This window comes from Phasianus colchicus, chromosome 2 (genome assembly GCF_987193195.1).
Source record: "Phasianus colchicus chromosome 2, bPhaCol1.hap1.1, whole genome shotgun sequence".
Classification (NCBI taxonomy): Eukaryota; Metazoa; Chordata; class Aves; order Galliformes; family Phasianidae; genus Phasianus; species Phasianus colchicus.
In genome coordinates, this window is record NC_143437.1 from 39,929,077 (window position 1) to 39,956,591 (window position 27,515).

The 27,515-nt window shown below is 40.0% G+C and overlaps 1 protein-coding gene across 1 annotated transcript; it reads right to left on the bottom strand.

The window, feature by feature from the left end:
• ABCB10 (ATP binding cassette subfamily B member 10) lies at positions 1-27,462 on the bottom strand. The gene is made up of 13 exons (XM_090135445.1): positions 27,102-27,462; positions 15,683-15,883; positions 15,141-15,343; positions 13,323-13,457; positions 11,559-11,705; positions 10,751-10,886; positions 8,174-8,269; positions 3,607-3,816; positions 3,231-3,310; positions 1,762-1,942; positions 1,485-1,528; positions 959-993; positions 1-601 (listed from the first exon to the last, which is right to left on the bottom strand). Exons 1-13 carry the CDS (start codon positions 27,445-27,447, stop codon positions 310-312), a joined length of 2,106 nt encoding a protein of 701 aa, XP_089991571.1. The 5' UTR covers positions 27,448-27,462; the 3' UTR covers positions 1-309.
• Between the last annotated feature and the right edge of the window lie 53 nt (positions 27,463-27,515).

Sequence of the window (27,515 nt, forward strand, 5' to 3'; positions counted from 1 at the left end):
TTCCCCTTAAAATACTGAATTTACTTGAGAACATAGCACATTGTCATATAGTGCATTACAGCAAACACGGTTCTAAATGGCCTTGGTTAACGTGACACAAAGCACAAACATCTCTCCTCTGTCTGAATGCGACAGACATTTTAAAAAGTTACAATAATTATCAAAAAGCTTTCAATACAAAGTTTGAACACATTTAAGTTTCAAAAGGATACTTTGTACATTTTGGAAAAATATAACATTTACTTTACATTACTGGAACATAAGTTACATTCTTCATAGTTTGTAAGCTTCCATCGTTCGTACATTCCCTCATGCGTTTTCTTTTAATAGATTATTTTCTCTGGATTGTATGTCTAATGCAAAAGTATCGCTGCTCTGGAGAAAAGCTTGTTTCTGCATTAGTTTCCTGAAAAGTCCATTTGGATTTGCAAGGAGCTCCTCATGTTTTCCACATTCGAGAATTTTGCCCTGACCGAGGACTGCCACAAAATCAGCATTCTGAATAGTAGACAGACGATGAGCGATGATTAAGACTGTCCTCCCTTCCATCAGTCGGTCCAGAGCTTCCTGCACTAGGTACTCATTTTCAGCATCCAAAGCACTAAGAAGAAATGAGAAGCAGAAGGGGCGGAGGGAAAGGGGTTAGGGAGAAGAGGGAATTTGTTATTTTAACAACAGGTTAGCTTTTGAAACACCTGCTTCAAAGCTACGTTGCACATTACAGAGCTAGTTTGGGGAAAAATTAATACAGCGTTCCATCTATCCTTCCACTTTGCATAAACAAAGCTTTCAGCACAGATTTCCCTGTCAATTTACGTATTTTGGAATTTTAGTTTCTTGTGGGCAGAGAAAAATAAGAGGCTAGGTAGCTTGTTCAAGGGCATGCAGCTAAAGAAAGAACACTGCCCAAATCTCAGTTCTACAGATAGATTACAAGTTTCTATTTACTTTCTCTTACCTTGTTGCTTCATCTAACAGAAGAATTTTGGGATTCTAAAGAAGAAAGTAAAATTGGTTACAATTACAATGGGACAAGATCTGAATATATAAAAAATATGGTGTTAGTACAGCCCAGCAATTATTTCTTCGAAAGATCAGGGTGCCACTCTGAAACTACATTTAATAAGTCTATAAGCTGAGATAGCAAAATGAAAACAGCACTTTCATCTCCAATTTTGCAAGCTAAAGAAACAGAACACTACTAACTGGTGACTATTTCAACGATACAACCTAATGGCAGTGCCTTGGGAGAAGATTTTTAATGTATACTTGGCAGCACTGCAGTCAGAAACTCAATTTCCTATTTACTACTGTCACAGGGATCTTTCACAGTGGTTCAGCTTAGAGTCTGTCTGCTAATGTACTGTCCAGAAACAAAAAATAACAAAAATCTACCAGCTCTATCAGTATTTCAACCACAGATGTAATAAATGAGAGTTCACAAATACTGTGTAACTCTTCTTAATTAACAGGTGCATTCTTACCTTGAGCAGAGCCCGAGCAATTGCAATTCTCTGCTTCTGTCCACCTGGGGAAAAAGTCAGTAAGTTGAAATAGGAGAACAGACATGAAGTCCTTTTAACTAGAGGCCCAGGCTGAGCTGAATTAGGCACGTGCATTAGGAGGGGAATGGAAGTGAGGTTAATACTGATGTTGGACTATGACTTGGAGAAAAGGACTGAATAACACCACCACCACCACCACCACAATTCTGGCTTCACTCAGAAGCATCATGATTTTAAAATCAAATAACAAATGTACCTGAAAGTAGAATGCCTTTTTCTCCAACTACAGTGTCAAATCCTTTTGGAAAATCTCTGATAAAATGAGCAGCATTTGCTATTTCAGCAACTTTCTGAATCTCCTCTGCAGTCACAGTAGAGGGATCCTCTGCACCATAGGCAATATTTTCAGCAATAGAGCAGGAGAACAGAATTGGTTCCTGATAAATTCAAAAACATAACTAACATGTTACATCTATAATTACAAGCATGTATCATCTGGATTTCAAAAACCATGAATTTCTATTACAAGACCCAGCATTAATCCATTGCATATCCATATAAAAGAATATTCATGCTAAAGTTAGTTGAAATAGATAAAAAGAAAAAACACAGAACAATCCAAATTTTCCTAATATCAAAAAGAGCAGTCAAAATCCATTCAAAAATAGGTTGTTTTCTAACTGATAAAACATAAGCCTCAATTCCTAGTATTTAAATAAGAGTTCAGAAAGAGCTATTCATTCAAACATCAGTGAACTTTCCTTCACACTTTAATGCATCGCCATGTGAAATAACAATGAACCTACTCTTAATTATCTCTACAAATTTTAACAGTATTTTGTGCATTCAATTAAAACTTAAAGTAGAGCAGAGCACTGTCAGATAGGACAAATGATGTGCAATGGAAAAATGTGTTAAACTAGGGAAGTCTGTTCTTCCTAGAGCATAAAGAAGAAACATGCTGTAGTATGAGATCTTGTGCTGGTAACGCAAGCCTGGATACAATGAAATACAGACATTCAAACAGAAAAATTTTAGCATGCCCACGGGAAATTCATTTTCGTGCAAAAGCTTTTTACTTTTAATCAGAACGTCAATCTAACAGTTAAGTGCACTGCGAATCATTTGCAGAGACAAGGCAAGGAACATATGTGTCTTAAAAACAATCTGTTGGAACAGTTAAGATGTCACTGAACATCTCCCCACACTTCCCAAGTGAGGGAGTTGCTATGAAGGGGGCACTCCATGACTAAGCGCCAACAGGGCTGTATTTTCATGATTTCCTAATGGAATTGTGCTTGCTAGGAAACAACACTGAGCATAAGTAATTTTTCATATGGTTGTGCAGAATGTGATTGTGCAACTGCCATTAATGCATAACATCGTTGTTACGTTTTGTGTTACCTTCTTCAACAAATAATAATAAACATGGAGGTAGTTGTATCTATATGGTTTGCAACAGTGCTTACCAGGCTCCATATGCAAATTTCTCTTTTAAGCAAACACTCTGTATCACTGTAATTCTGTAAAAACGGACTACAGAATAATGGGACTAGCTCTGAATGCTCATCCTAAGAGTAAAACATTCAAAACAGCAATTATGGTGAGATGGAGGAACTTTCCTGAGTAGCAAGATTACGCAGTTCTACAAAGAAGAAAAGTGAGGCACAGCAAGTTGCTTAGAGAAAACTATTACATTCACTTAGGAATTTTTTTCTTCCTTACCTGACTCACTGTTCCAATCTTTGTCCTGAACCACAATGGATTTAACTGACGAATGTCAAAGCCGTCAACAGTGATAGAACCTTAAAGTAAAGAAACAGTAAAGTCAAGGGTGTTCTGACTTGCACTAAAGAGGCAAAATATACACCTGAGAACAAGGACCCCTGGATGCATGCATCCCAGGGTGCTGTCAGAGCAGATCAGAGATGCAAAGCAATGCAGGCACCACCACACGGCAATCACATAGCGCAAGGGGAAGCACACTTGCACCAATGAGATGGTCCCATCAGGACCTCAGTGCAGGAACCTCAAATGTTTATAAGATGTATCAGAGACACAAAGCATCACTTGTCAAATCAGAACAACACACAAAACATACCTGCAATAGGATCGTACAGCCTTAGTAGAAGGGATACAATAGTTGACTTCCCTGTGCCACTCGAGCCAACCAGAGCCATCACAGAGCCAGCTGGAATGGAAAGGCTGAAATCTTTGAAAATGGATGTTTCTGGACGTGTTGGATAAGCAAACTCAATGTCCTTGAATTCTAAAGCACCTCTGAATGTGTCTTTGCCTAATGTGATTCCCTCTATATGAGGAAATAAAACAGAAACATATGAACAGATGTTAAAATCAGCTCAAACTTCCCAGAACCTGCTTTATAGACAGCCAATAGAAGTTATATCTCTGCACGTTAAACCTAGGGATAGCTGGAAGCCACATTAGATGACAGGGGTTATGTTTCAGCCATGATTAAGTCAATGTGGTACACTGCTCGCTCCTGACTGCAATTTCAGCTTGCTTGCCAACAGTGAAGCTTTAGGCTACTACAGCAACAGGGATAATATATAACAACTTCTGGTATTTGTATCTAAAATGATTATCTGAATTTTTAAACATATTATAGGCAAGTTATATTTTATCAGTTTGGAGCAATTAAATAAAATGACACAGTTCTGAAGGCCAAAGTCCTGTTGCCATAGAACCAATGCAAAAAGATAAACACTGCAAATCACTATTGCCCTTTCACTGTGCCACAAAAGTCACCTGAAACAGCCTCCCCTTTGGAGGAGAGTAGATCACTTGGAACTACCATTTAAATCATTAGCTTTTTAAGTAAAAGCTAATAGGTTTGTGAACAAATGGCCATTTTAAAGACTTTTTTAAAAGTGGAAAATATAACAAATTCAGGACAAGGATGCATTCAAAGATCAATCAGAGGCATAATACATAGGCAACAGACCAGAGAAAGTAAGGTTTCAAACTGTGAAATACCACAGTGAGCCACTATGAATGAATGACTGTCAAAATTAAAGGAACTTCCTTCTGGAGCACAACATTTGATATAAATAGTTATCTTAATATCAGTACTAGAGAAAGCTTGTAAGCAGATAAGACAAAGACATATAATATCTTCAAGCCCTGCAAGCCCAACAAGATAGTGATAAGGTGCTGGAACAGGCTGCTCAGAGAGGCTGTGGATGCTCTGTCCCTGGAAGGTTCAAGGCCTGGTTGGTTGGGGCCCTGGGCAGCCTGGTCTAGTATCAAATGGGGAGGTTGATGGCCCTGCATGCAGCAGGGGGGCTGGAGTTTGATGATTTTTGAGGTCCCTTCCAATCCAAGTCATTCTATGATTCTATGAAGGTATGTCCACACAAAGTACACTAATTTGGCAGTGGTGCAGTGTTCTCAATAGATAGTCTCATGAGGTTCTGACCAGTTTTGTGAAAATGGACAGCACCACAGACTCAAGTAGTGTTCAGCTAAAGCCACATGACCCCAGACCATTAATTCTTTTTAAATGTAACCCCAAACCAGCCACAGCACATGGCAACATGTGTCCCTGATAAACAGGTAACTGGGAGAAGGAACAAAGACAGCAATCACTATTCACTAGCTCTGCTGTTCATAGAGCAAACTACTGATTTTGCTTCTCTTTTTTTTAGCTTTCCTCCTCTTCTCCAGGCTTTAGACTTTAATGGGAGTAGCACAGAAACTGTAGAGGTAAGAGCATGGTATTTCAGGCTCCTTCCTTGACTTTAATCTATGGACATACACATAACTTGTTAGATAAAGCACAACAGCCTGTAAACACTCTTAGGAAAAGAAACTGTATGCTAGCAGCATAACTCTTAATACATCAAATTAACAAGTAATTGCTTATCTTTATTGTCAGTTCTAGTCATTGCATAATCTATAACATTACCTGAAATACTGAAATCTACTTCAATACAGGAAGTCTGGTACCACAAGTTCTTTCTCTACATACTGCTTGTAAAAATATCTAAAAGCTATATACAGGGTTGTGCTCATTTTGTGTCTGGATCACAAAAGGTGGTGAAAAAAAAAAGACATCACCATTTGTCCCTGATATATTTGTTGTCACCATAAAAAGTAATACAGTATGAGTTCAGTGAAAATAAAACCTAAGTAATCATGTAAGGAAGTGTTTTACAGGGGCTTGGACAGCAGAGAAATAGTCTCTTGGCTTTTTTGCCTGATGAGCCAGAAAGAAACTGTAATTGTTTACTGAGACAAAGGTTTATATCCTTTCTTCCATAGTTAGTTTACAATGAAAGAGCACTTAAAAGAAACTTTCTGTAAGCCTATGCAATGTAGATGTCTGAGACTTTTCCAATTTATTTTCAGTCTACACAGTAAGTATCATTTTCTGTATGTCACTATTGGTATAATTAACAATTCAGTATCTTCAGTGGGAAAGCCAATACTACTGCTTATGCTGTTCTGATGCCAAGCATAAAAAAGACAATCACTGAAATTATCCCAATCAAAATAAATAAAATAAAATAAATCACCTCCAAATGATGATTAAATCAGCAGCCGCACTGGATCTACAAAGGACACAGCACACTGCAGTGAGCACTACATTGTCCCTCCTCATGTAAGAAGTTTATGCTAACTTCATTGATAAAGACAAAAGCATGTAACTCTCCCTTCATTAGCCAGCTGGTAGTTACCTTTTTGACAGATGGCTTCTACTCTAAGTCTCTATCTCCATCCTCTGGAGACAGTATTATTTTTCCCTGCCTACGTAGAGTCCATACACATTGAAAAGTGTCCTACAGACATGTTTGCAGCTGTTAAAGAGAAATGAGACAAAAAGCCAGACTGTGCCTTAGTGTCAGCCAGATTAAAAACAGGAGCAAATAAATAAATAAATAAATAAATTTAAGTGAAGTATTTAAAAAATAACCCTCAGAATCAACAAATTCAAAAATAAAACTCCATTCTCTATGCCATAGCTCACTTAAAAAAAAAAAAAAATAAAAAATCTGTTAGGTCTGTTGAATGCTCTTTTTTAGTCTTCTTAAAGTAACCCCTACAAAGTTCATTAACTAGAGAACCATATAAAGATTGGAGGGTAAGTAGACAGCTCTCTTGAACTCTGCCCCATTGCATTTATTAACAGCATGCAGAGCTGGTCAAAACTTATGTATGATTTTTGTTTAATGGGATACAGTTGATGAAAAAAAGAAATAGCAATTCACACCAAGTATCTTCTGTAAGCAACTCACTGAACTACTTTGAGAAAGGCAAATGCTGCTTTTATCCAAAATATATTCAACACTGGAGGGCAGTGTCTGGCTTCCAAACAGTACAGCTGCCAATTGAGTTGCTGACAAAATTTTTAGTTACAAGGTCAAAAGGCAGATTTATAGATGGTGTTTGCGTATCTTCTTTTGGGGATCTGACAACTACATGAACAAGCTACCCTTTATAAAAGCTAACGCCTCTCAAAGGCAAGCAACTTTTTCTGTAAAACTACTGATAAAATAGATGTGATTTCAGACACAGCTGATCTATTTTTAGACTTAAAGCAGCCCATGAGAAAAATCATATGTGAATGACTGAATTGTCACAAAAACTGCCTGGTTTTCCTCACACTTCCATCAATGTCAAACTTGATTAATCAAAGACATTACCTCCTCTTCAAACCCTTTTTTTTTTTTTTTCCCCCTCCCTATAGCTTAAAACACTGCAGCAACATCAAAAATATTAGTGCCTATAACCAGGGCCAACACCACACATGCCAGTTTAAGAGACTGCTCATGCACAGAGGCCCATAATTCCCTTACCCGTGGCAAATTAGGTAAGCTGTATACCAGAATGGCTCCTGCTCCTTCTAAAGGGCTAAAAGTGGACAGTGTTTCTGGGAGGAAAAGGGTGGAAATCATTCCAAAAGCCACACCTGCTGTACCTACGCATCCTATGTACTCCTAAAGATTCTCTACCTCTGTTCCACCTTTTTCTTCCTTTCATTCCTGTCATATCTCAGCCCCTACTCTTATATCAGAAGAGCTAAAAACAAAATTTGACACATGCTGCTGAAACGCCTCAAACTGTGCTTGCAACTTAGATTTCAAAGAACCTAGAGGTATTCTCTGATCTAGACAATTCACTAGATCAATGTGAATTGTCTACATAAACTTGAGGTGAAACGCCCGGTTTTGAAAGCTTCTTTTTTCAGACTGCTGATTTCATCATCGTTAGCGATGTGCATGGTAAGTCTTTCAGTGAAAACACGGAATACAGCCATCTCATACAGAGCTCCTCCCTCTACTTTTTCTCCCTTCAACTCTTAACTGTAAACATGATGCAAGAGAAAGTGGTGCTGACATCAAAGCAAGGAGCTAGAAATGAGCATGTCTTCAGACAAATCACTTCCAAAGTTACGACATTTAAAGGCATATCCTGAATTGATTAAGAAAAAAAAGGAAAAAACAAAACAAAAAATTTGAGCATCTAAAATTTCTGATTAAAGGAAATTTCTGTTTCAGGGTTAGGAAAAGGCTGAAAAGTTAGCACTATATCTAAGTTCTTTCTGAAAAAGATGCTTTCTGAAAAAGACACATTTAAGCAGTACCAATCTCCTTCTGAAGTGCAAAGAAAATCAATCTATGAACAATAACAAAATAAGGACCCACCATTAAATGGAAGTTGGGGCTTCCTCTCAATAAGTTCCCACAGACGTCCACCAGCACCTAATCCTTTCATTAATTCAGAATAAAAGGAACTTAGACCTAAGCAAAAAGAAGAACAGCATTATGCATCTGTATCAAATGGAAGACATTAGTAGGCATCAACTTTGCACTGCACCAACACTGAAGCATCAGATACACGAGGAGATCTGTAACTCCAACACTCTATCAGACTTGCTGGTTTGAGACTGCTCAGTGGAGAGCTAACAATGACTCTTTTTTGCCAGTTTTGTATCTACAAAAAAAAAAAAAAAAAAAAAAATTCTGGAAATAACATAAGTGTTTACACACTACACTTGTGTACCCTCAAAATCAAAGCATGTCTTTTGTATTCACCTCTTAGCATTAAACTTCAGAGAAACAGCTTTGCATACAGTCAGCTACATTTTCAAAATTTTTTAGCAGAATACAACAGTCTGAATGCCTTCACTGTCACAGTTTTACTAGATGATCCTAAAGGTCCCTTCCATGGCAAACGATTCTATGATTCTCTGCTTGCTGAGTCAGCCACAGGAGAGGGAGGGCACAAAACCTAAGGCTGAGCTGACTGTGCCTATGTGGAGAACTGAAAAATAAAGAAATGTGACTCCCAAGTCTGCATGCTTCAAAAGCTACTGGGCAAAGAAAAAGCTAAGGACAAAGTGTGCATGTACTAGTGGGTCTCAGTCTTCATAGCTATGTGAACCATCTTAGAACCAGCCTGACTGGATGGTTTTCCAGTTGAAACAAATAGACAAGCCATCCTGGAACCAAAACTAAGGTGTAAGTATAAAATGTTTTTCTTGTTGATTTTTTTGTATGTATCTCAAAATAGAGTTAACCAATTTCAGAATCCCTGAAGACCAACAGAATAAATTCATACAGAATAAAGCACGCTGGCCCAAAATCCATATAGCGTTAAGAGTGATTTCAAGAGGGCAGAAAACTCAGGGTATCCTAAAATAAGCTTACTGGTTTATTCTTGCAGAGCAACAAGTCCAGCACAAAGTGTTAACAGGGCTTTTCATTACATTGTTGCAGAAGACTGTCTGAAAGCTGGCAGTAGGAGGCACAACCCACAGCAAAAAGCTGTGGGTTTGGCAGAAAAAGCCAAACCTGCAGCTTACTGCCCAGAATGAGGCTGAAGGTGTCACCCCCACACAGCCCCTTGAAACTGAGACACACACATCTGCAAATCCATAACCATTCATAAACAAGAGTATACAATATGGACAGCAAGTACTAATGAGAACATGTTTTTAATTTTCTCAACCTCTCTTTAATTTTTGGTAGAAGACACTGGCAGCAAACTTCTGTAAACAGAACACTCGCAGCAAACAAATAGAGGCAGTGTTCCAGATTACACAATGAGCTTCACAGCTCACTGCCTGAACTCCTGTATGTACTGATGACAACATATACCGAGCAGACAAAGTGTTCAGCAGATTTCTATGGCTTTAGGTGTCAAGGAAGGCAGGCACCTTGTGGCAATACACCTTTACTTTCGAGTCCCCATGAGAACGAGCTCTGCACAGAACTATAGTCCTCAGTAATCTTAAGCAGAATTTCAAAAGATATTTTCATTGGAAATAGGACTCAACAATGTGTTTTCAGTGTTTCTAATATTATTTTTCATTTATTTAATATTATTTTTTCCCATGTTTCGAAAGCACCAGGGCTCTACTGACCAAGTGTAAATGATTCAGAGAAGACAGATTTTGGGTGGTTGGAATGAGTTCCACTGGGGCTCTGATAGCCAAGGAAGCAGGTTTTGTGAATTTTGTCCTCAAGCACATCTTTGTACTTTACACGATATCAGACTTTGTCTTAAAGGGTACAGATGAGCTGCATTGCCTTGCCAATCTATCAGAAGCAACAGACTCATTTTTAAAGAACCCTTCCAACCAGTAATCAAGCTTCAAAGTACCTTATCTTCATTTTTGCCTGTATGCAGCAGTGAAGACTGCTCTCTCAAAAAGATGAACAGTTTGTTTCTGGGTCAGTAGATTACTGAGTCTGAGCTTCAAGAAGAAGTCAGTAAAGAAAAACAAAAGATAGGCACCAATGTGTAGTGTTCTGCTGGCATTTTAAGCAGACACTTATATTTAAGTAGACTCTTTATACTGATTTACCACTAAATTCTACATGACTTTCTAACTTGACTAAGTTTAAAGACAGAAATACGTATTTAAAAAAAATAAAAATACAACAACAAAACAACCCAAACCCATAATATTATTTCTTTGCATAACATGCCAAATATTTTAATTTAGATCCAAAGAATATTAGAGCAATACTTATCTGTCACATATCCACATTGAAAAAAATAATAATCTCAGTATTCAAGTATACAAAGCTTATAGTAAGTAATAAATAATTATTTTAATTAACTCTTCAAAAAAAAAGAAAAAAAAGTATAATTTCTTGGGAAGACCATTTGGAGACTTTTTAAGAAAGCCAGATCTTTTAAGAACTTCTTCCTTCACACCTCTATACTGACTGTAATGCTTCAAAGTGAATAAAATCTAATTCCTTATTCCATACCTCCTATGCTTATTCCAACCCAGAAGGCATACATTAGGAATGAAGAGAGTTCACCAACTGTCATATAAGCACTGCCCATCAGTAATCCTCCTTTGTATAAGACTGAGAGGACAATTAAGTTTCCAGAAAGGCCAGTCTAAGAAAAAAAAAAAAAAAAGAAGGGAAATCAGACTTGTCACAGGAAATATTGTTCCAGAATTTTCCTTCCACTGGAAGAGTTATCTACAATTTTATAGAGATCCAGTGACCCTGCATTGTGCCGTCCAATAAGCATATGAAGAGCAAGTAATCCCCCCCCCCCCATTTTCTTTTTTAATCCTTATTCCCTAAAATGGAATGACAAACAAGCATAATTTAAGAAGGGTTGATAGGCTGTGGTTAGGTTGCAGTTTTAGCTCGTAAACAATTCAGTGCAAACTGTTACAGACAAACACAATCCCACTCCAGTCCATACTTCCTTTGCATGGCTGCTCGTCTCATCAGGAAGCCAAACATGTAAAACACCAAATGTGGGAAAGATTTCCACTAGTTTAGTTCCCTGAACAGCAGGGATGAGCTTAGATGGATAGTATAAAGGAAGGTGTGAGACAGAAAGAGAGGCTTAAACAGATTTTATCATACCAATTCATCTTGAGATGCAGTTTCACAGAAATTTAGACTGATTTAAGTCCAATGTTCCCACAGTTTTGTGTTGGTTCAATTTACACTCAATTCATTTATTTGCAAATCTGCAAGTATCCTCATGAATTTTAAAATAATTGACACTTGGAATAGCACGGTTGGTTTCCTTTCATCAAAGCATACTTACTGCTCCAAAGAAGCCTGCCCGAGCTAGTGCCTCTTTTTTAGCCAGCTGTAGCACATAATCAACTTTATTTGTGTATTTCTCCATTTCAGCCATTTCTTGCCCAAAAGCTCGAACTGTTCTTATGTTTCCAATACGCTCCTCTGCTAACTAGATTAAAGCAAAGAAGAAAACAAATGCACACAGTCACACCATTTTGAATGTTCCTATTATGGCCCATTTGAAAATCAAACCAATATTACCACGCTAATCTCCAAGTACATTCCTTTGAATACCACTGAAAAATTCTCATGCCCTTCTCCTGACAGTTTTTAAAATTTTATTATGCTAATTTTATTTTGCATACCCAGGCAGTTTTAAAACAGAACTTCAAGACTACCTTGCCTTCGATGCAAACAGAGAATGATAAGGATAAAAATAGGGTTTCAAAAAATCTTAATTTAATGTGAACAATGAACATCTGAAAATTACTATTCACAGTAACTTGCAATAGCACCATAGAGAAGGGAAAAATAAAGAATATTGCACTCCATAGTACCACGTGACAGAAATATTGCAGTTATTTCGTGAAACAATTCAACTCATTTAAACAAAGCAGCACCAGGAATTAATTTAGCCCAACTGCCAGTATCCCATTCTAACTCAGTATTTTATTTAAACTTCTAAACAGCAAAATAAAAATTTTAAAACGACCTAGACCAAGCTGTTAGCAGAGACTGTGATATCCTTACAAAAAGATCCCTTTTGGGTGTAGAAGTAGGAGATAAAAACACAATAATTGTCTTTTCCACATCCCATTCAATCTGACACTAAAATTGCTTGTTTGAGTGAACTGCCACACCTACTTTTCACACTACGAGCTTCCTTTGGATACAGGATGAGACAGTTAAATAGAAGATGTCTAATCCTTCTTTTGCACAGTCAATTCACAGAATTCCTACATAGGATATCCCAAGTTTACGACAGCTGATAACAATGCCTATCTTAGCTAACCTTTCCTAATTATATTCGTGTCATTATTTCCCTGACCTTAGTCTGAGAGGAAATGATCATCTTATCACTATTTACCTCCTAGCACTTTTCAATATTTCATTGTACTCAGCAAACACAACTAAGTCTTTTTTACAACATCCTCCTTGGAAACAAAAACTACTTCTATTTCCCTCTCAAAGATCGAAGTACATACTGAGATGCCCAGAAACTTATGTATGTAGAAAAAATTCTAGCCTCAAACATTAAGAAGATGAAAACAAGTCAATGATTCCTTTCAGAGTCAACTCACTAACTAGGTTTTCTATTTAAAAAAAAAAGAAAAAAAGAAAAAAAAAAAAGATATATCTAGAGTGCTTCTGATGGCTTCAAATTCATTATCATGGTCAAAAGTGTTTTCTCACTAAACACTCTCAGGTACTAAATTACACAAATTGCTTTTTTCATAGATTTTTGGGGTTTTTTTTCATACTCTTTCGTAGCTATAGCCTACCATCATCCTTTCCACAATGCACATTTCCTAATTCTCAAGGCCTGGTACATCCATGACATGCTGTATGTACAACCTTTTCCAAAGCATTGTTGTTTTTGAATTGTATGGATAAGTGTTACCAAAGCTTATCTTTTGTAGTGTCCAGGTGCGAAACTAAAGGCATAGCGTGGCTTAGGGCAATGAACAGTACGATTATCTTCAGAAGTTCTCTAATTTCAAAAATAGTAATCTAAATATATCAGAGTAACTTTGAAGTTAATTAGAAGAGTTTGCTGCAAGATTACCTGTGTTGCTTCTGCAAGAGAATCTTGGGTCATTTTAGTAAGTTTTCTCAAGTATCTTCCATAAATCACAGCCAGGATAGCCAAGGGTGGCACAACGCTCAGAACAAATGCAGCAAGGCTAGGAGACACAAAAAACTAGAAGAAAAAGGAATGTGTCAGGGGTTTATGTTCAGATGAAAAATAAACCACTGCAATATTGAAAGGTAGCTTCCCTTGCCAGAGTTTTCTGAAATTAGTAAGATTGTAATTTAGTGCTGTCATGCTTTCTTCTTCTAGACAGTATTTGGGGAATGTGTTCCATGGTTACAACAAAGGACTGTAAGTCGAGAAGTCTGCATTTCATTTCCAGCTTTCCCACTGGTTTGTTGCGTGAACTTAGCCATATGTTTTAACCTGGTAGTCAACAGGCCTACCTGGGAATGCTGAAGGACATATGCTATTACAATATCTAAAGTCTGTCAGCTTTTGAATAAATAGTGTACTACAGAAACTTTGAGTAGAGCAATATCATACAGTATTTCTGGGTATCTGAGGAGCAGATGGAGTCACCTGCACTCTTTGGCACTCAAGAACAGTCACAGTCTAGAACAATATAGCGCTGAAAAGTTTATCACTCATTAACAGCATCATCATTAACACTCCTAGGTAAATTATTATTATACTACTTCTTAAAATTAGATCTAATATGTTTTCATTTTGTCTTGATTTCTGAGTTAAAACAGAAAAATCTCCAAAAAAAAAAAAAAAAAAAAAACCACCTGATTTAATTGACATACTTGATAATTATTCTGTAATAGTCTCTTTACAGTCTTTTTATAGTCCAGCTTTTAAAACTGCATAATGGCAGCATTTTTGAGCAAGATGTCTTATATAAAGTTATTCCAATTAATCTGCTGCAGAATAAACCTTAGGCTCTTGGCTTAGATATAGACAGAAAGCTGTAATTATTATCAGTGACAAAGTATTAAAACTTGAAAGCTTCACAGTGGAAACAGTTTCTAATAAAATCAGTCTTGGAAGATTTTTTTTTCCCCAATCCTTGAATTTACCATACTTTTATCTTTCATTTGAGTAATTGCCAATAGTGTATCTTCTCTTGATTAAGTATAACGAAATTCATGAAAACCACCAAGGGAAGTGAGATTTTTTGTAAATTAACTCACCACTGGAAAATATTAACTGATGCACTGCACCAAAGCCTGAATTCACACACTTCCTACCCAAAACAGCACAAAGTGGCATGGTTTAGTAATGAGAAGGTTGATGGTTGGACTTAGTGCTCTTGAAGGTCTTTTCCAAGCTGGATGGTTCTAGGACTCTATTCTATGTTTCCGTAATCTTTATGAACAAAAAATACTACCACCTGTAAATATCTTGAGCAGTAACTCAAAGTTCAGTGTTTGCTGTCTTTGCTCACCTAGGCTTTATCTTGAACCAATGAACTTTAATAACTTTTACATCAGGCCCACCACATCTTATTCTACCAATGATCAATGGGACACTACCACCAATTTTATTATATTCAGTAAGAATAGAGTTAAATTATTTGCCTACTATATTTCATTTGATAAACCAGGGAAGCAAGAGCAGTTTCTCTCAAATCTTATTCCTCCTTATTACGGCTTGTGAATAAACATCAAGTGTCCACAGACACATCATCTATTGCAACCAGTGCATAAAGAATATTGTAGCTGTTAATAACCAGTGAAATACACTTGAATCCAAAAGGACACATACTTTCTGGTCTGAACTACATTCTCTGAAATGAAAAAAATATGAAGCTACAAGAAGCAACAAACAAGGAACAGACTACCATACCATCATTCCAACCCCCACAGATGCCTGAGCTCCTGCTCGGAGCCCATCAGAAAGGTTTTCAGTCAATGAACGGCCCAAGAGTGCTGTATCTGAAGATAAGCGGTTTATCAGCTCTCCCGTTCTGGTCTTGTCAAAGAAAGCAGTTTCTTGCTTCAGAATAGAGGAGAACATGGTTGTCCTCAATCGTTTCACAATTCTTTGACCTGTCAGAAACAGAAGGTAGTCAAGCATGGCTTACAATACTTTACACACATCTACAGTGCAAAAAAATCAGGGCACTCAACAGCACATAATGAGTCACATTACAGAGTCTTACTATATCACAGGAACATAAGCTTTGAGATATCACACAACAGTAAATAAAAATGAACAATTATTCAGCATGCTTATCTCTGCATTATTAATTTACCTTTGATCTGGAAAGGAAAGCTACTGATTCCAAGAGGTTTTCTTAGCCAGTGCCAAGACTTTATTTCAGATCACCAGATAACCTGACTGTGAAAAAAAAAAGGTGACTCTCAGATCCACTTTTTTGTTTTTACCTGCAGTCTGCATGAGGTAGACACGAGTAGCATTAGCAGCAGCACCGCATAGAAAGATTCCACTCAACAAGGCACACAGGCTGGATAGGCTGTCAGTGAAGTCGTTGCTGGGATTTGTGTAAATGACATCAATCACTTTCCCCAGAAAGAAAGGGGCTGACATGGTAATGACACTGGAAACTGTCAGAAAGCCAATGGCAGCTGCAAATTAACAAGGAGAAGGCAAGGAAACAAAGTCTGAATTTGCAAGATCATTAATAGCATATATTAAATAATATTTCACTTCAAATTTCCTTTAAGCTTGTGAGTAAGAGTACTAAATAACATTCTTTTAGGTTATGTTCTGAATTTTAAGTCACCATATAAATTAATTTAGGCAAGGTACCCATTAAAATTACAGGAGGAGAGTCAACTCTTTGAAAGGGTAGATAATATCAGGACAAGGGGAAATGGTTTTAAGTTGAAGGAGGGAAGATTTAGGTTGGATGTCAGGGGGAGGTTCTTTACAGAGAGAGTGGTAAGGTGCTGGAACAGGCTGCTCAGAGGGGTTGTGGATGCTCCATCCCTGGAGGTGTTCAAGGCCAGGTTGTATGGAACCTTGGGCAGCCTGGTCTAGTATTAGATATGGAGGTTGGTGGTCCTGCATGTGGAAGGGGAGATGGAGCTTTGTAATCCTGGAGGTCCCTTCCCCAGCCATTCTATGATTCTATGATATGAAAATTCTGAAAGTCTCTGTATACAATCACAGTTCTGGAATTTTTTGTTTTGCCTAACATTTCCCCTCACGCTTGAGAAAGTTATCTTTCCACAGATGTCATCCTTTGAGAGCATAACTAAGTTTTCCACATCTCTCACACAATTCCTCACTCTTGTTTTGGTTTTTCATTATTCATACTTTTTACCATACTAAGACTTCCAGCTGTCGGTTTCTGAAATAGTAATGGACTGAATTAAAGATCTGATTTGAGAACCATCTAAAACAAGCAATTCTACTTGCAAAAAAAAGATAATATATATATGATTTACTCTTGATGGGCAAAAATGATATATGTTAGTTTTGTTTAACTCTTCACTATTGCTGGTCTGAAAGTAAAATAGCGTAAGTACAAATAGAAGTCTGCTTGCTGAGGAGCAGTGCTTATCATCAATGCTTGAATTCCTGTTGCAAGATCACTTTGGTTGCTCCGTTTGAAGCTGTTTCACACAGCACTGGACCAAGACTGAGCCTTATGAACTTTCCCCTGCAAGGAAATTTCCTGAGCCAAGAATACAATTTGATCCTAAGAAGGTAAGCCAAGCCTGAAGGGCTGAGAGCTCAAAAAATATCCTCTTTTTCAAAAACTGAACAAACCTGATATGAAAACCACTGAACCACAACAAACAATGCCATTTATACAGCATAATTTTCAAGCAGACAGCTCCACACTGAAAGCAACCACTCATACGGTTACCATAAAAAACTACTTGCAGACAATGTCTTCCACGGCAAAAAGGAACTTTATTGCAAATCCTGGAGTCATCTGAGTTTTCCTTCAATTATCCTGAGCTTCTTGTATCACTTTTATTATGATCACTTTTATTATGAGCAGTTGTCCAGTGCTGTAGAGCAGTACACCCAACATCTGTCACAGATGGTGCGATGTCCTTTATCACCTCCACACACACATATGGAAAGCTTCGCTTCGGTTTTACTTCAAGCAAAAATACAGCTGTGCATTTATAATGAAGAATTCCAGCCGTGAAGAAATGCATATACCCACCACCACATGAAGCAAATGCTTCTCCACATGCGAACTGACATCCCAGTAGGGTTCTGCACACTGCCTAAATGAGCTTGGCCACCGTGTCCAACCCACTATACAGTTCTTACTCACGAGTTGCATGTGGTCATTCAGCTGTGTTACACTCAGGGTACCAAGAACATTAAAGGACTCAGAGCTTTTATTTGAAGCTACAGAAAATCTACAGAGTAGAAAGCACAAGATTTCCTGCTGCAAACCTAGGTAACCCGTGGCACAACCAAATCTCATAAGCATATTATTTAGTGGCTAGGACTTCATACAAGCAAGTGACCTCATAAACAGACTGGCTGCAGAGGTGCATTCAGGCTGTGAAGCAGCAGGGAAAATCCAACAAATCTAGGTCATCTCCTATCAGGAAAAGCTGGTCTGTGAGATAGCAGGAGATAGTCAAATGCATTGCTTTTGTAGACACAGCACAGTGTTGCAGCTTGGCCTGCATACATGAGTCCTGCCCCCTTCTCAGCTATGGGTGTAACTGGACAACTACATAATGCAAACATTCAGCAAAGTAAGAGGAGTGTACAGCTAAAAGTCCCATATATCTGTCCAGTGGTACAGCATTCCTGTCCTGGATTTACTAGTCTCTCTTCCTCACTTACACTAGTATGGATTTCACCGTAATTACCTACAACAGCCTTAGCTGAACTAAAAATCAATGCCAGTATGTAATGCAAACTGCAGGCTACTAAGCTACTTAGATATTAGTCAGTGGGTTGATAATAATACACACAAACAATGCAGTCCTGAAAATAAAGGCTCATATCACTCAGACTGCTAATTTTCCCCCTTAAGCAGTATACACGCCTACAGTAATTTAATCACAAATCACAAGCAAAATGAGGCTCCACAATTGAAACTCTCACTTTGATTCTAACAGCAGAACAACTACAAAATAGCACAGATGTCAAGCTGCTGAGCTGCTGTTGATTAATTAAAGAAAGAGGACTCAGCAACCACTCCTATCTCCACGCACAAAGAAGAGCTGTCACTGTGATAAGTGGCTAAAAGGAGCAGCATAAGGTGCTCAGCAAGCAGATAGGAAAACACTTTGGTGCCACTGAGTGTTGTCACTGACAAAAAAGGTCGGGGTAAACTTTATTGTACTTATTTCACACAGCCTGCTCTGTTACCCAGAAGATTACGTCAAATAAAAGAGTGCATTTTGGAAGATATATATATACATACACAAACAAACATATATATATATATATTAGAGTAAACCAGTTTTGCAGGCTATGAGATGAAAACGAAACACAAAGCAAATCAATTGATGTTACAAAACCAGGCTACACCAGACAACATAAGCAAAGACGAGGCAAGCCTGCTCCAGCAGCAGCAGAGTGCCCTGCTAGAAATCCTCTGCAAATGTTCTGCTTGTCTGCCTGCACAGAAGCCTAGACTACTGCTTTAATAGCTATAGAGATCAGCATGCTCTCTAGTAAAGCTAGAGTGGGCTTGCTTTCTAACTGTGGCTGCAACTACATTTCACAGCAGATTCACTCTTGGCATAGAGGATTGGCTAGCAAGTGCTAAAGGACACACTGACAAGAAATAACCAGGCAGAGTTATCAGAGACCTCTCTTGAGAACAGGAATGAGATGACTCTAAAGGGTTATAATAACAGTTTTCTCCATGCAAGAACACCACCATGAGCACCATGAAAATTTCTAATTTTGCTCACCCCATGCACTATGCAGAAGTGTACAAAAAACTAGCCCTTCACCCTCGAGGCTTACAAGCAATTTTAAAACAAATACATGAAGATTTGACCTCAGATGAATTAAGACCATTCAAATTGATCAGAGATTAAGGACAGAAAAATGAGTTAATGATGATGATTGGCAGCATACAGCAACTGAATGCAGTACCTAGCATTTCCCATTCAGAAAGGCTATAGATGTTACCTCCCAGGATCTTTCACACACATTACTGCTTTCATCTGAACACTGGGGCTGGCAGATCAGAGCTTTGGATTTGTGAGAAGCAGCCTTCTACCAGTAGCTGAGAACACTTGCCCTTTATCAATTATGTGAGCTGCTTAAGTGAAATACACATTGACTTTTTAAGAAACTTCCACAGGGTCATTTGGAGTGATGAATAAACTCTACTGTGATGCATGTGCATGGGGACAAGGCCACACAATTATTATTTTATAGGAGAAAGAATGCTGATAAATTCCATATTTGTTGCTTAGGTGAAGTCCATTTCTCTTTGGCGAGTCCTGGCCCACAAGGAGTTTGTTGTGGATTATACAGGAATGCTGAATGGCTGTTATCAACACCACCAAGAGGCCGTTCTGCAAAGAACTATTTCAAGATGGAATTTTCTTCCAGTGTGCACTTGAAGATTTTGTGCATAGTTCTAGGTTAGGTATGACTGGAGAAGTTTCCTTTTAATGTTAAATTCACACATGACATCTGGGCTGTGTCTATTATCATGTATCATGTATCATTACATGTGCAAGAACAACCTTTTAGAAGACATCTCCTTAGATTATTATTAGGAGTGTAATACTATTCTCAGAAAAACAAGTGTGTTCCTGACAGCACTGTCACATGCTGCATCCCTGGGGCATTCTGGAAAGCTGCTAGCTCTTTTTGTGGAGGTGTGTAAACTTGCAGGTGCAGTCAGTATACTGAATCGTACACGTTACTACCCTTTGTGATTAACAAGGCTTTTAGAGTTTTTTTTAATAGGAAAATTCTATAGATAGTTTCATGCTGTTATTACATCTGGTTTTTTTTTTTATTTTCAAGGCACAAAAGAGCAGTTCAGGTTTCCAAATGACAAAAAGCTTTTTTTTTTTTTCCTTTGGTACTACAACAATAGCATCGCACAACTTAAAATATCCCAAAGACAGCTCATGAAAAAGCTGGCATACTCATCTGACTGAAGAGGGTCATACAACAGTTTGGAAAAGTTACCAGAGAAAACTGCAGTGGGACAGAATTAAACAAGAGACAGGCGAAACCTTTGAGGTAGCATCTCAAGAACAAGATAGGAGTCCAAGATCTGGAGGGCACAGTGAGACAGCAGCACCAGACTGAACCCCAGAGCATCAGCTGGTGGCATCCCTCGTGCTCAGAACATTTCCATAATGTAACTTAGAGAAGTTTACAATCTTGAAGAATGACTGCTTTTTGATTCATGAGGTGTTCAGGATTCACAGAAGTTATTCTCAGTAGCTCCTCACTGAGGCTCCTATGACCAAGGATAGACCTGCCAGGAGTCCTTTGCTATGCAGCAACCAGGACAACAAGAAGCCCCTGCAGGGTGGGCTGCAGAGGGTTTTCCAGAGGAGCTTTCAGAGAAGATATTTACAGAGGGAAGCGACTTTCCACCCAGAGTGGTTTGAGGAAATCCATACAAGGGAGGAGCAAGTGAGACTGCTGCTTTGCATGGGAGGAAAGGAGGAAGAGGCAGCAAGGCACACAGACTGACTGAACGCCTGTGCACGGCTGTGCAAAACATCCGCCTGGCAGCAACAATGGAAGCTGGGCTCAATCTGACTGCAAGGAAGTACATTTGCTTTCTCTTAAGAATTACCGAATCTCTGTTTCACAGTTTGTTATTATCAACACAAACAGGACTGCATTCTGGTCCTTTTCTGATGCTCAAAAAGAGCCTGTCACAAACTGGCCTGTTTAAGAACTCATAGAAAATTTTCTCTTTCACATTTTTCTGCCATTGTGGGAAAACCTTTGGAACTCATCAACCAAACATAAATTGCAGTTTGCCTGGGTTGGGTATAGGAAAAGTTTGTTCTTCAATCCAAACTCACTATGAAAGGATGCCTCATATACCCAGACCTGAATCCTCAAAATTTTTTCCCTGGATTATTCAGGACAATCGACCAGTGTGTAGTTATGGATAAGCAGAGATACAGACCTTACACCAAAAAGGCAAAAAGCATTAATAAATTCTGTGTGTTTACCACTGTATGTTGAAATAGCATAAACCACCAATCACGGACTCACAGTGTTTTGTCAGTTTTTGAAAGCCAGACTTCCTTCTAACAACAAAGTATTTCAAGTTTCCACTATATTTTTTCATGATATTGATTTTCCTTGGGCATAAAGATCAGCCAACACCAAGCATCAAATGTTGAAAAATAATCAAATAACTCTGGGTTTGCTGCAGAAGTACAATATCTTTCTTTTTTTTTTCGCCAACATATAAAATGCAAGCATTCAACTTGCTCCTAATCACTGACTCAGTCTTTATGTCAGACCAGTATAGCAATTTTCCTTCGATAATCGTTATTTACTTAAACAGAAGTTGCAGTGAAAACATTCTCTAAGCCCCCTGGTGATCACAGTGGTCAACAGTTGCCATTACTGCAACATCTTCACAAAATAACTTCTCTGACAGTTCACCACCATTTATTTACTTAGTGATAAAGCTACAAGGCTGCTTGAACCTTTTTTTAAGCTTAATAACAAAATCAGAAGAAAAGTTGGTCGGAGACAACAGGTTGGACAACAGATTGGCCATGAGCCAGCAGTGTGCCCCTGTGGTCCAGAAGGCCAACGGGATTTTGGGGTGCATTACAAAGAGCGCGGACAGCAGGTGAAGGGAGGTGATCCTCCCCCTCTGCTCTGCCCTGCTGAGGCCACATCCAGAGCACTGTGTCCTGTTCTGAGCTCCCCAGTTCAAAAAAGACAGGAATCTCCTAGAAGGAGTCCAGCAGAGGGCCACAAAGATGATAAAGGGCCTGGAGCATCTCCCTTACGAGGAAAGGCTGAGTAACCTGGGTCTGTTCAGCCTGCTTTAGCAGGAGGATTAGACTCGATGATCTCTTCAGGTCTCTTCCAACCCCTGATTCTGTGAGAGGGGGTTATTTTACCTATTTGATTTCCATGCACAGCTCAACGCACATGGAAAAACAGCCACCAAGTTAACCACGCCATACACACAGCAGATACAGTTTTAAAACCACCAGCATTGTCTTCAGAAAGATCAAGTTAAGGTGACTGCTGAGCGCAGTGACAGAAGAGAGTCGACACAGGTTCACTTCTCAAGTCCACGTAAATGTTGCCCAGAAACACCCCAGCTACTGAGTGACAGCACAGAAACAACATGATTTAAGAGAGTGGGGCAATCCAAGTTCTGAAGAGAAGGGCATCCTGGTGCCTGCAGTCCTTGGCTTCCATCAGCTTCCTTCCCATTACGCACATTACAGAATTAATTTGACTCAGTGTCAAGGTTTTATTGAGTGTATGAAAAGTGATCTTTTTCAGCCATATCTACCTTTTAGTTAATTTTTAAATGGAGAGGGAAAACTATTTATTTAAAATTGTGCGTGGAATGCCTGCTGGTGTTACAATTCAAACAGCAAAGCCTGGAAGAGCAAGTTTCAAAATTAAGCCAGGTAAGCATTACTACAAGCTAAATAAAAATTATTTGCCTGGTTTCATCTCCTAGAATAACTGATGTTATCAAAAATACTCATTCCCATTCAAGTACCTGACATAAAAAATGTCAACTTGTACAAATATAAAGAACCAAAAGCATGATCTTCCAGTAGAAATGCTCAAAATTGATGCATTCTACATTTCTGTGTATACCGTATGCATTAAAAAAAAATAAAGAAAGAAAGAAAAAAAGTTCTTTACTACTCCAATCAAAGGGGCTAGTAAAATATTAAGATGGTTTCTGAACCGCTTTACAATGAATGTACCCAAAAACTTCAGTTAGCCTTGGGTACAATACTTTGATCCTGATTTTCTTTCATAAATCGTCTTTCTATACGAATTGTTTTTTTTATAGAGAATTATTCCTTATAAAAAATTACAAAAGAAGAGTCTACAGCAACTCAAAGATTTCTCATTCAAAAAAGTGCATCACCTGGCACAACTTCAAAGTACAGAAAAACTGCATTACAAACAAGGCAGCATTCTTCTAATTTCATGGCAATCCTAAACACAGGAAAAATGCTGTTGCAAAGGATGCAACTAAACTAAAACTAATGGAATAACATTTCTTGCACATCTTTAGAGAAGATGTAAGTATAAACCAAAATTTATTTCTCTATCCTACTCAGCCTGCAGTAAGAGTTGTACAGGAAAAGGACACACTTTGCTGTTGGATTAAACATTTCAAAGCTGCTTTTGCTTACCCTGCAATTGAATAGAACTATTGTTTACTTGGAGTGTGGTTTGGATGAAGCGCAATGGACAGATTCTCACAGAGAGAAACAAGGAAGCGGGAAGAAATAAAAAAGGATCATTTTGAAAAGGCATTTTTGTGGCCTCCCACACACAGTGGGATCTAATAACTTCAACGGTGGCTATATCCTATTCCTTGGGAATTAAATTTAATTGAAGACTCCAGTTTACCTGAGTTGGCTGTACAACATCGGTCAAAGAATTCCTAAAATGATTCTCTCCCCCTTTGTTAAATCTGAGAGGTATTACAGAATTTAAATAGTCATAGTTCCACTGCACAAGAACGTGGTTACTACCAGAGTGAATTCCCACTGTAATATTTACTCATCTTTTTAGCACAAAGAACTACGAAATGTAATACACATGTCCTGTTGAAGCTGTATCTGGCTCTAGGAGTAACTGAAGATGAAAGAGCACATTACACAAATATATTTATTTCTGACAGTGTGATGTTTGCTACATCCACAGACTCTGGAGGGCCAGCACATTGTTGTGCGAGTAAAATATTGCAGGAGGTGCTGTGTGTTAGTGCATAGCAGCTCCTTGGCAGAGCACAGCACTGCTTCCTGAGCCAGCAGGCGGCAAAGAGCCACGCATAAAACGAGATGCAAATATCTCCTTCGGTGCCAACTGGAGCAGTCACCTTCACCTTTGTATCTGCACCTCCCCAGCTGACACCACTTCCCCCTGCACCAATATGGCTGATGACAAGTTGAATACGAGCCAGCAGTGTGCCCCAGCAGCCGAAAGGGCCATCCATACCCTGGGGTGCACCAGGCCCAGTGCTGCAAGTGGGTGAGGGGAGGGGTTGTCACCTCTGTTCTGTGCTATGCAGCCTCACCTCCAGCACTGGGTGCCACTATATAAGAAAGACACAAAACTATGAGACAGCACCCAAAGAAGGGCTAGGAAGATGGTGAAGGCTTTGGAGGGCAAGATGAATGAGGACAACTGAGACCCCTGGGTGTGCTCAGCGCAGCGCAGAGGAGCTGAGGGGAGGCCTGATGGCGGCTGCAGCTCCTCACAGGGAGCGGAGGGGCAGCGCTGAGCTCCGCTCTGTGTGACAGCGACCAGGGCCCGAGGGAACGGCATGGAGCTGTGTCAGGGAGGGCAGTGGGGGCTGGGGACAGGTGCTGCACCAGAGGGCGGTGGGGATGGAATGGGCTGCACGGGGCAGTGGGCACGGTTCCAAGTACCGGAGTTCAAGATGTGTTTGGACATCTCAGACACAGGGTTTAGATTTGGGGTGGTGCTGTGTACATCCAGGAGCTGGGCTCTGTAATCCTTGGGCTTCTTCCAGCTCGGGATATCCTGTTGTATGAACAGTGACTTGCATAAGGCATTCAAACCCACAGATCATCATCTATCCTCAGCTTGCTCAGCCTGCCCTGACATCAACTACCCCATCGTCAGTGATTGTGAATTTCGATACACAATTACAATGCTCAAAACATCATGACCCCCGCTACAAAGGAGGTACATCACTCCATATGGGTACTGCCATACACCTATGTTGCCAGCTATAAAACCCATATAAAGCCCAAAAGATCTGGGAAAGCTAAGCCATCTTGCAGAACAAAACCTCAGCAGTTAGCCTCTTCAGAAGCTGTGTTTACTGGTTACATGTGCTTGAAGATGAAATCAACTGGTTCACTCTAAGTTCATTGCGTCATACAGTGATACTTTGAACCTTCCTCTTTCCTCCAGAACGGAGGTAATACAGATGCTGAGTTTGTAAGGGCTGGATTTTCAGATGCAAAAGAAAGAACAGAAAGAATTTAAACATATTTAGATACAAGGTCAGGGATGATTTCCTTACAACCACCTACAAGGACATGTCTACCTGTATGTTTTATTCCGGCACTCTATAATAACCCAAGGTCTTTTCCTTGCTAGCTTTTCCATCCTCTCATTTAATTACAACTTAATATAAGCTTTGCCTTAAGCAGGGTGTCAATGAGGATGAAAAATTTTGCATAAATTCACTTATCTCCCAGAACTAAGACCAATGTTAAGTAGTAATCATTACATTTGCATGCTTTTTCTCCATTCTCATGGTTTGCAATCAAGTTAATTAAAAAAAAAAAAAAAAAGAACAAAAGCCAAACACAAACAAACATACCATTTTGTTATCTTTAAAGAGAAAATTGCACATAGCTGATTTTTAGTGACCGTGTAGTCAATTTACTTAAAAATATGAGCAGGTGAAGGGTACTTAGGACTATTTTAAAATATAATTGCAAAGTACTGTACTTAAATGTAAATTAAGTTCTCAGTTACATAGCAGCTTCCGGATTCTCAAATCCTTTAAAACAACTGCAATTTCAGGAAGCCAAGGGGCTTTCAGATTTAACCCACAACACCATGCAGAAAGCAATCCAAGTAAGACTGAAGCTTTACTCAACACTACAACAACTTTATCCCCTCCCCTCTGCCTTTCCCATTCATCTTCCCCTGCTTTTACTCTGCGAGCACCAGACAGCTGCATAAAGCAGGAGTTCATGGCACAGAAATACTTTTGTAACAGAACTTAATTTGGACCCAAACTATTTCGGTCACATGATGATAATGCATAAAGTCCTGCAATCATCCAACTGCGAATAAGAACTTGCACAGAAGTATTTTGCATTTCTCAACACCACCACCTCCTCACCCAAGCCTGCCTACCCCACCTCCCCTCCCTCACCCCAAGGAGGGTTGCAGATAAGGACAGGATCTACCCAGAAATCAAGTTTGTGCCAAGTCCTGTAGGCCCAAGACTGACAGAAGAGCGCACCTGCTGCCTGCCAATTCAGGTGGTTTTAGAAAAAGCAAACAAACAACGATTTGACATGTTTCTTTCTAAGCAGTAACTAATCCTATTACCCTCAGGAGAAGCGGTATCAAGACTACTTTGTATCAGCTAGCCCTCTGTCAGCGGTGCGTATCATAGACCACGGTGCTTTATTTCATCCTAAGGAAACTAAACAGAAATAAATCGTTTAAAAAGCTTTTTCTTCTTTAAAGTTTTTGGCAACAAACTCTCGGTTGGCACAACTCTGATGTATGAGATTAAACAAACAAACAGACAAACACACACAAAAACAACCCTCACGACTCCCACTTTCTGCCTAATTCTGTGCAGTCTCAGACCCGAGTTTACTGCAAGCTGCTTTAGGAGCCAGCCCAGAACACGCACAAAGGCGGGAACCAGCACCAGCCGAGTTCCCTAACTTCCCCAACCTTCGCCTGCCTTCCCTCCCTTCAGAACAAGGCAGAAGCTCAGGGGCGGGGTGGCAGCCCGTCCGTAGCTTTTCACGCGCACCCGGCGCTCCCAGCAAGGCCTCCCCGCGGCGCTCCGGGCGGATCGCCGCACCCGACTCCGGACTGCGCTCAGCAGCGCGCCCCGCCGCCCCCTCCCCGCTCAGCCGAAGCCCCGTGGCGCGGGGCGGGAGGGCCCGCGGCCGGTACCTGTCAGTCTCCAGCGCTCGGGACGCGCCAGGGCCAGCAGCCTCCTGGCCTCAAAGCGCGGCGGCCCGGCGGCGGCTCCCCGCGGCGCCGGCGGCGGTGTCGGCTCGGGGCCGGCGGCGACGCTCAGAGCGCGCGGGGCGCTGCCCGCCGCCCCGGGCGGGAGGAGGAGGCGGCGGCAGCGCGGCGGCGGCGGCGACGGCCGGGGCAGCGCCCCGCACCTGCCGGCCGAAGAACGCGGCGAGGCGCGGGGCCCGGCGGGCCCGCAGGCGGCCCGTACCCAGGGGGGCGGCACCGCGCGGTGCAGCAGCGGCAGCAGCCACGGCAGGCGCGGCGCGTAGCCCGCCATGCGGCCGGCGCGGCGGAGCCCAGGCGGCGGCGGAGCTGTGGCTGCGGCCGGTCCTCGCCGCGCGGCTC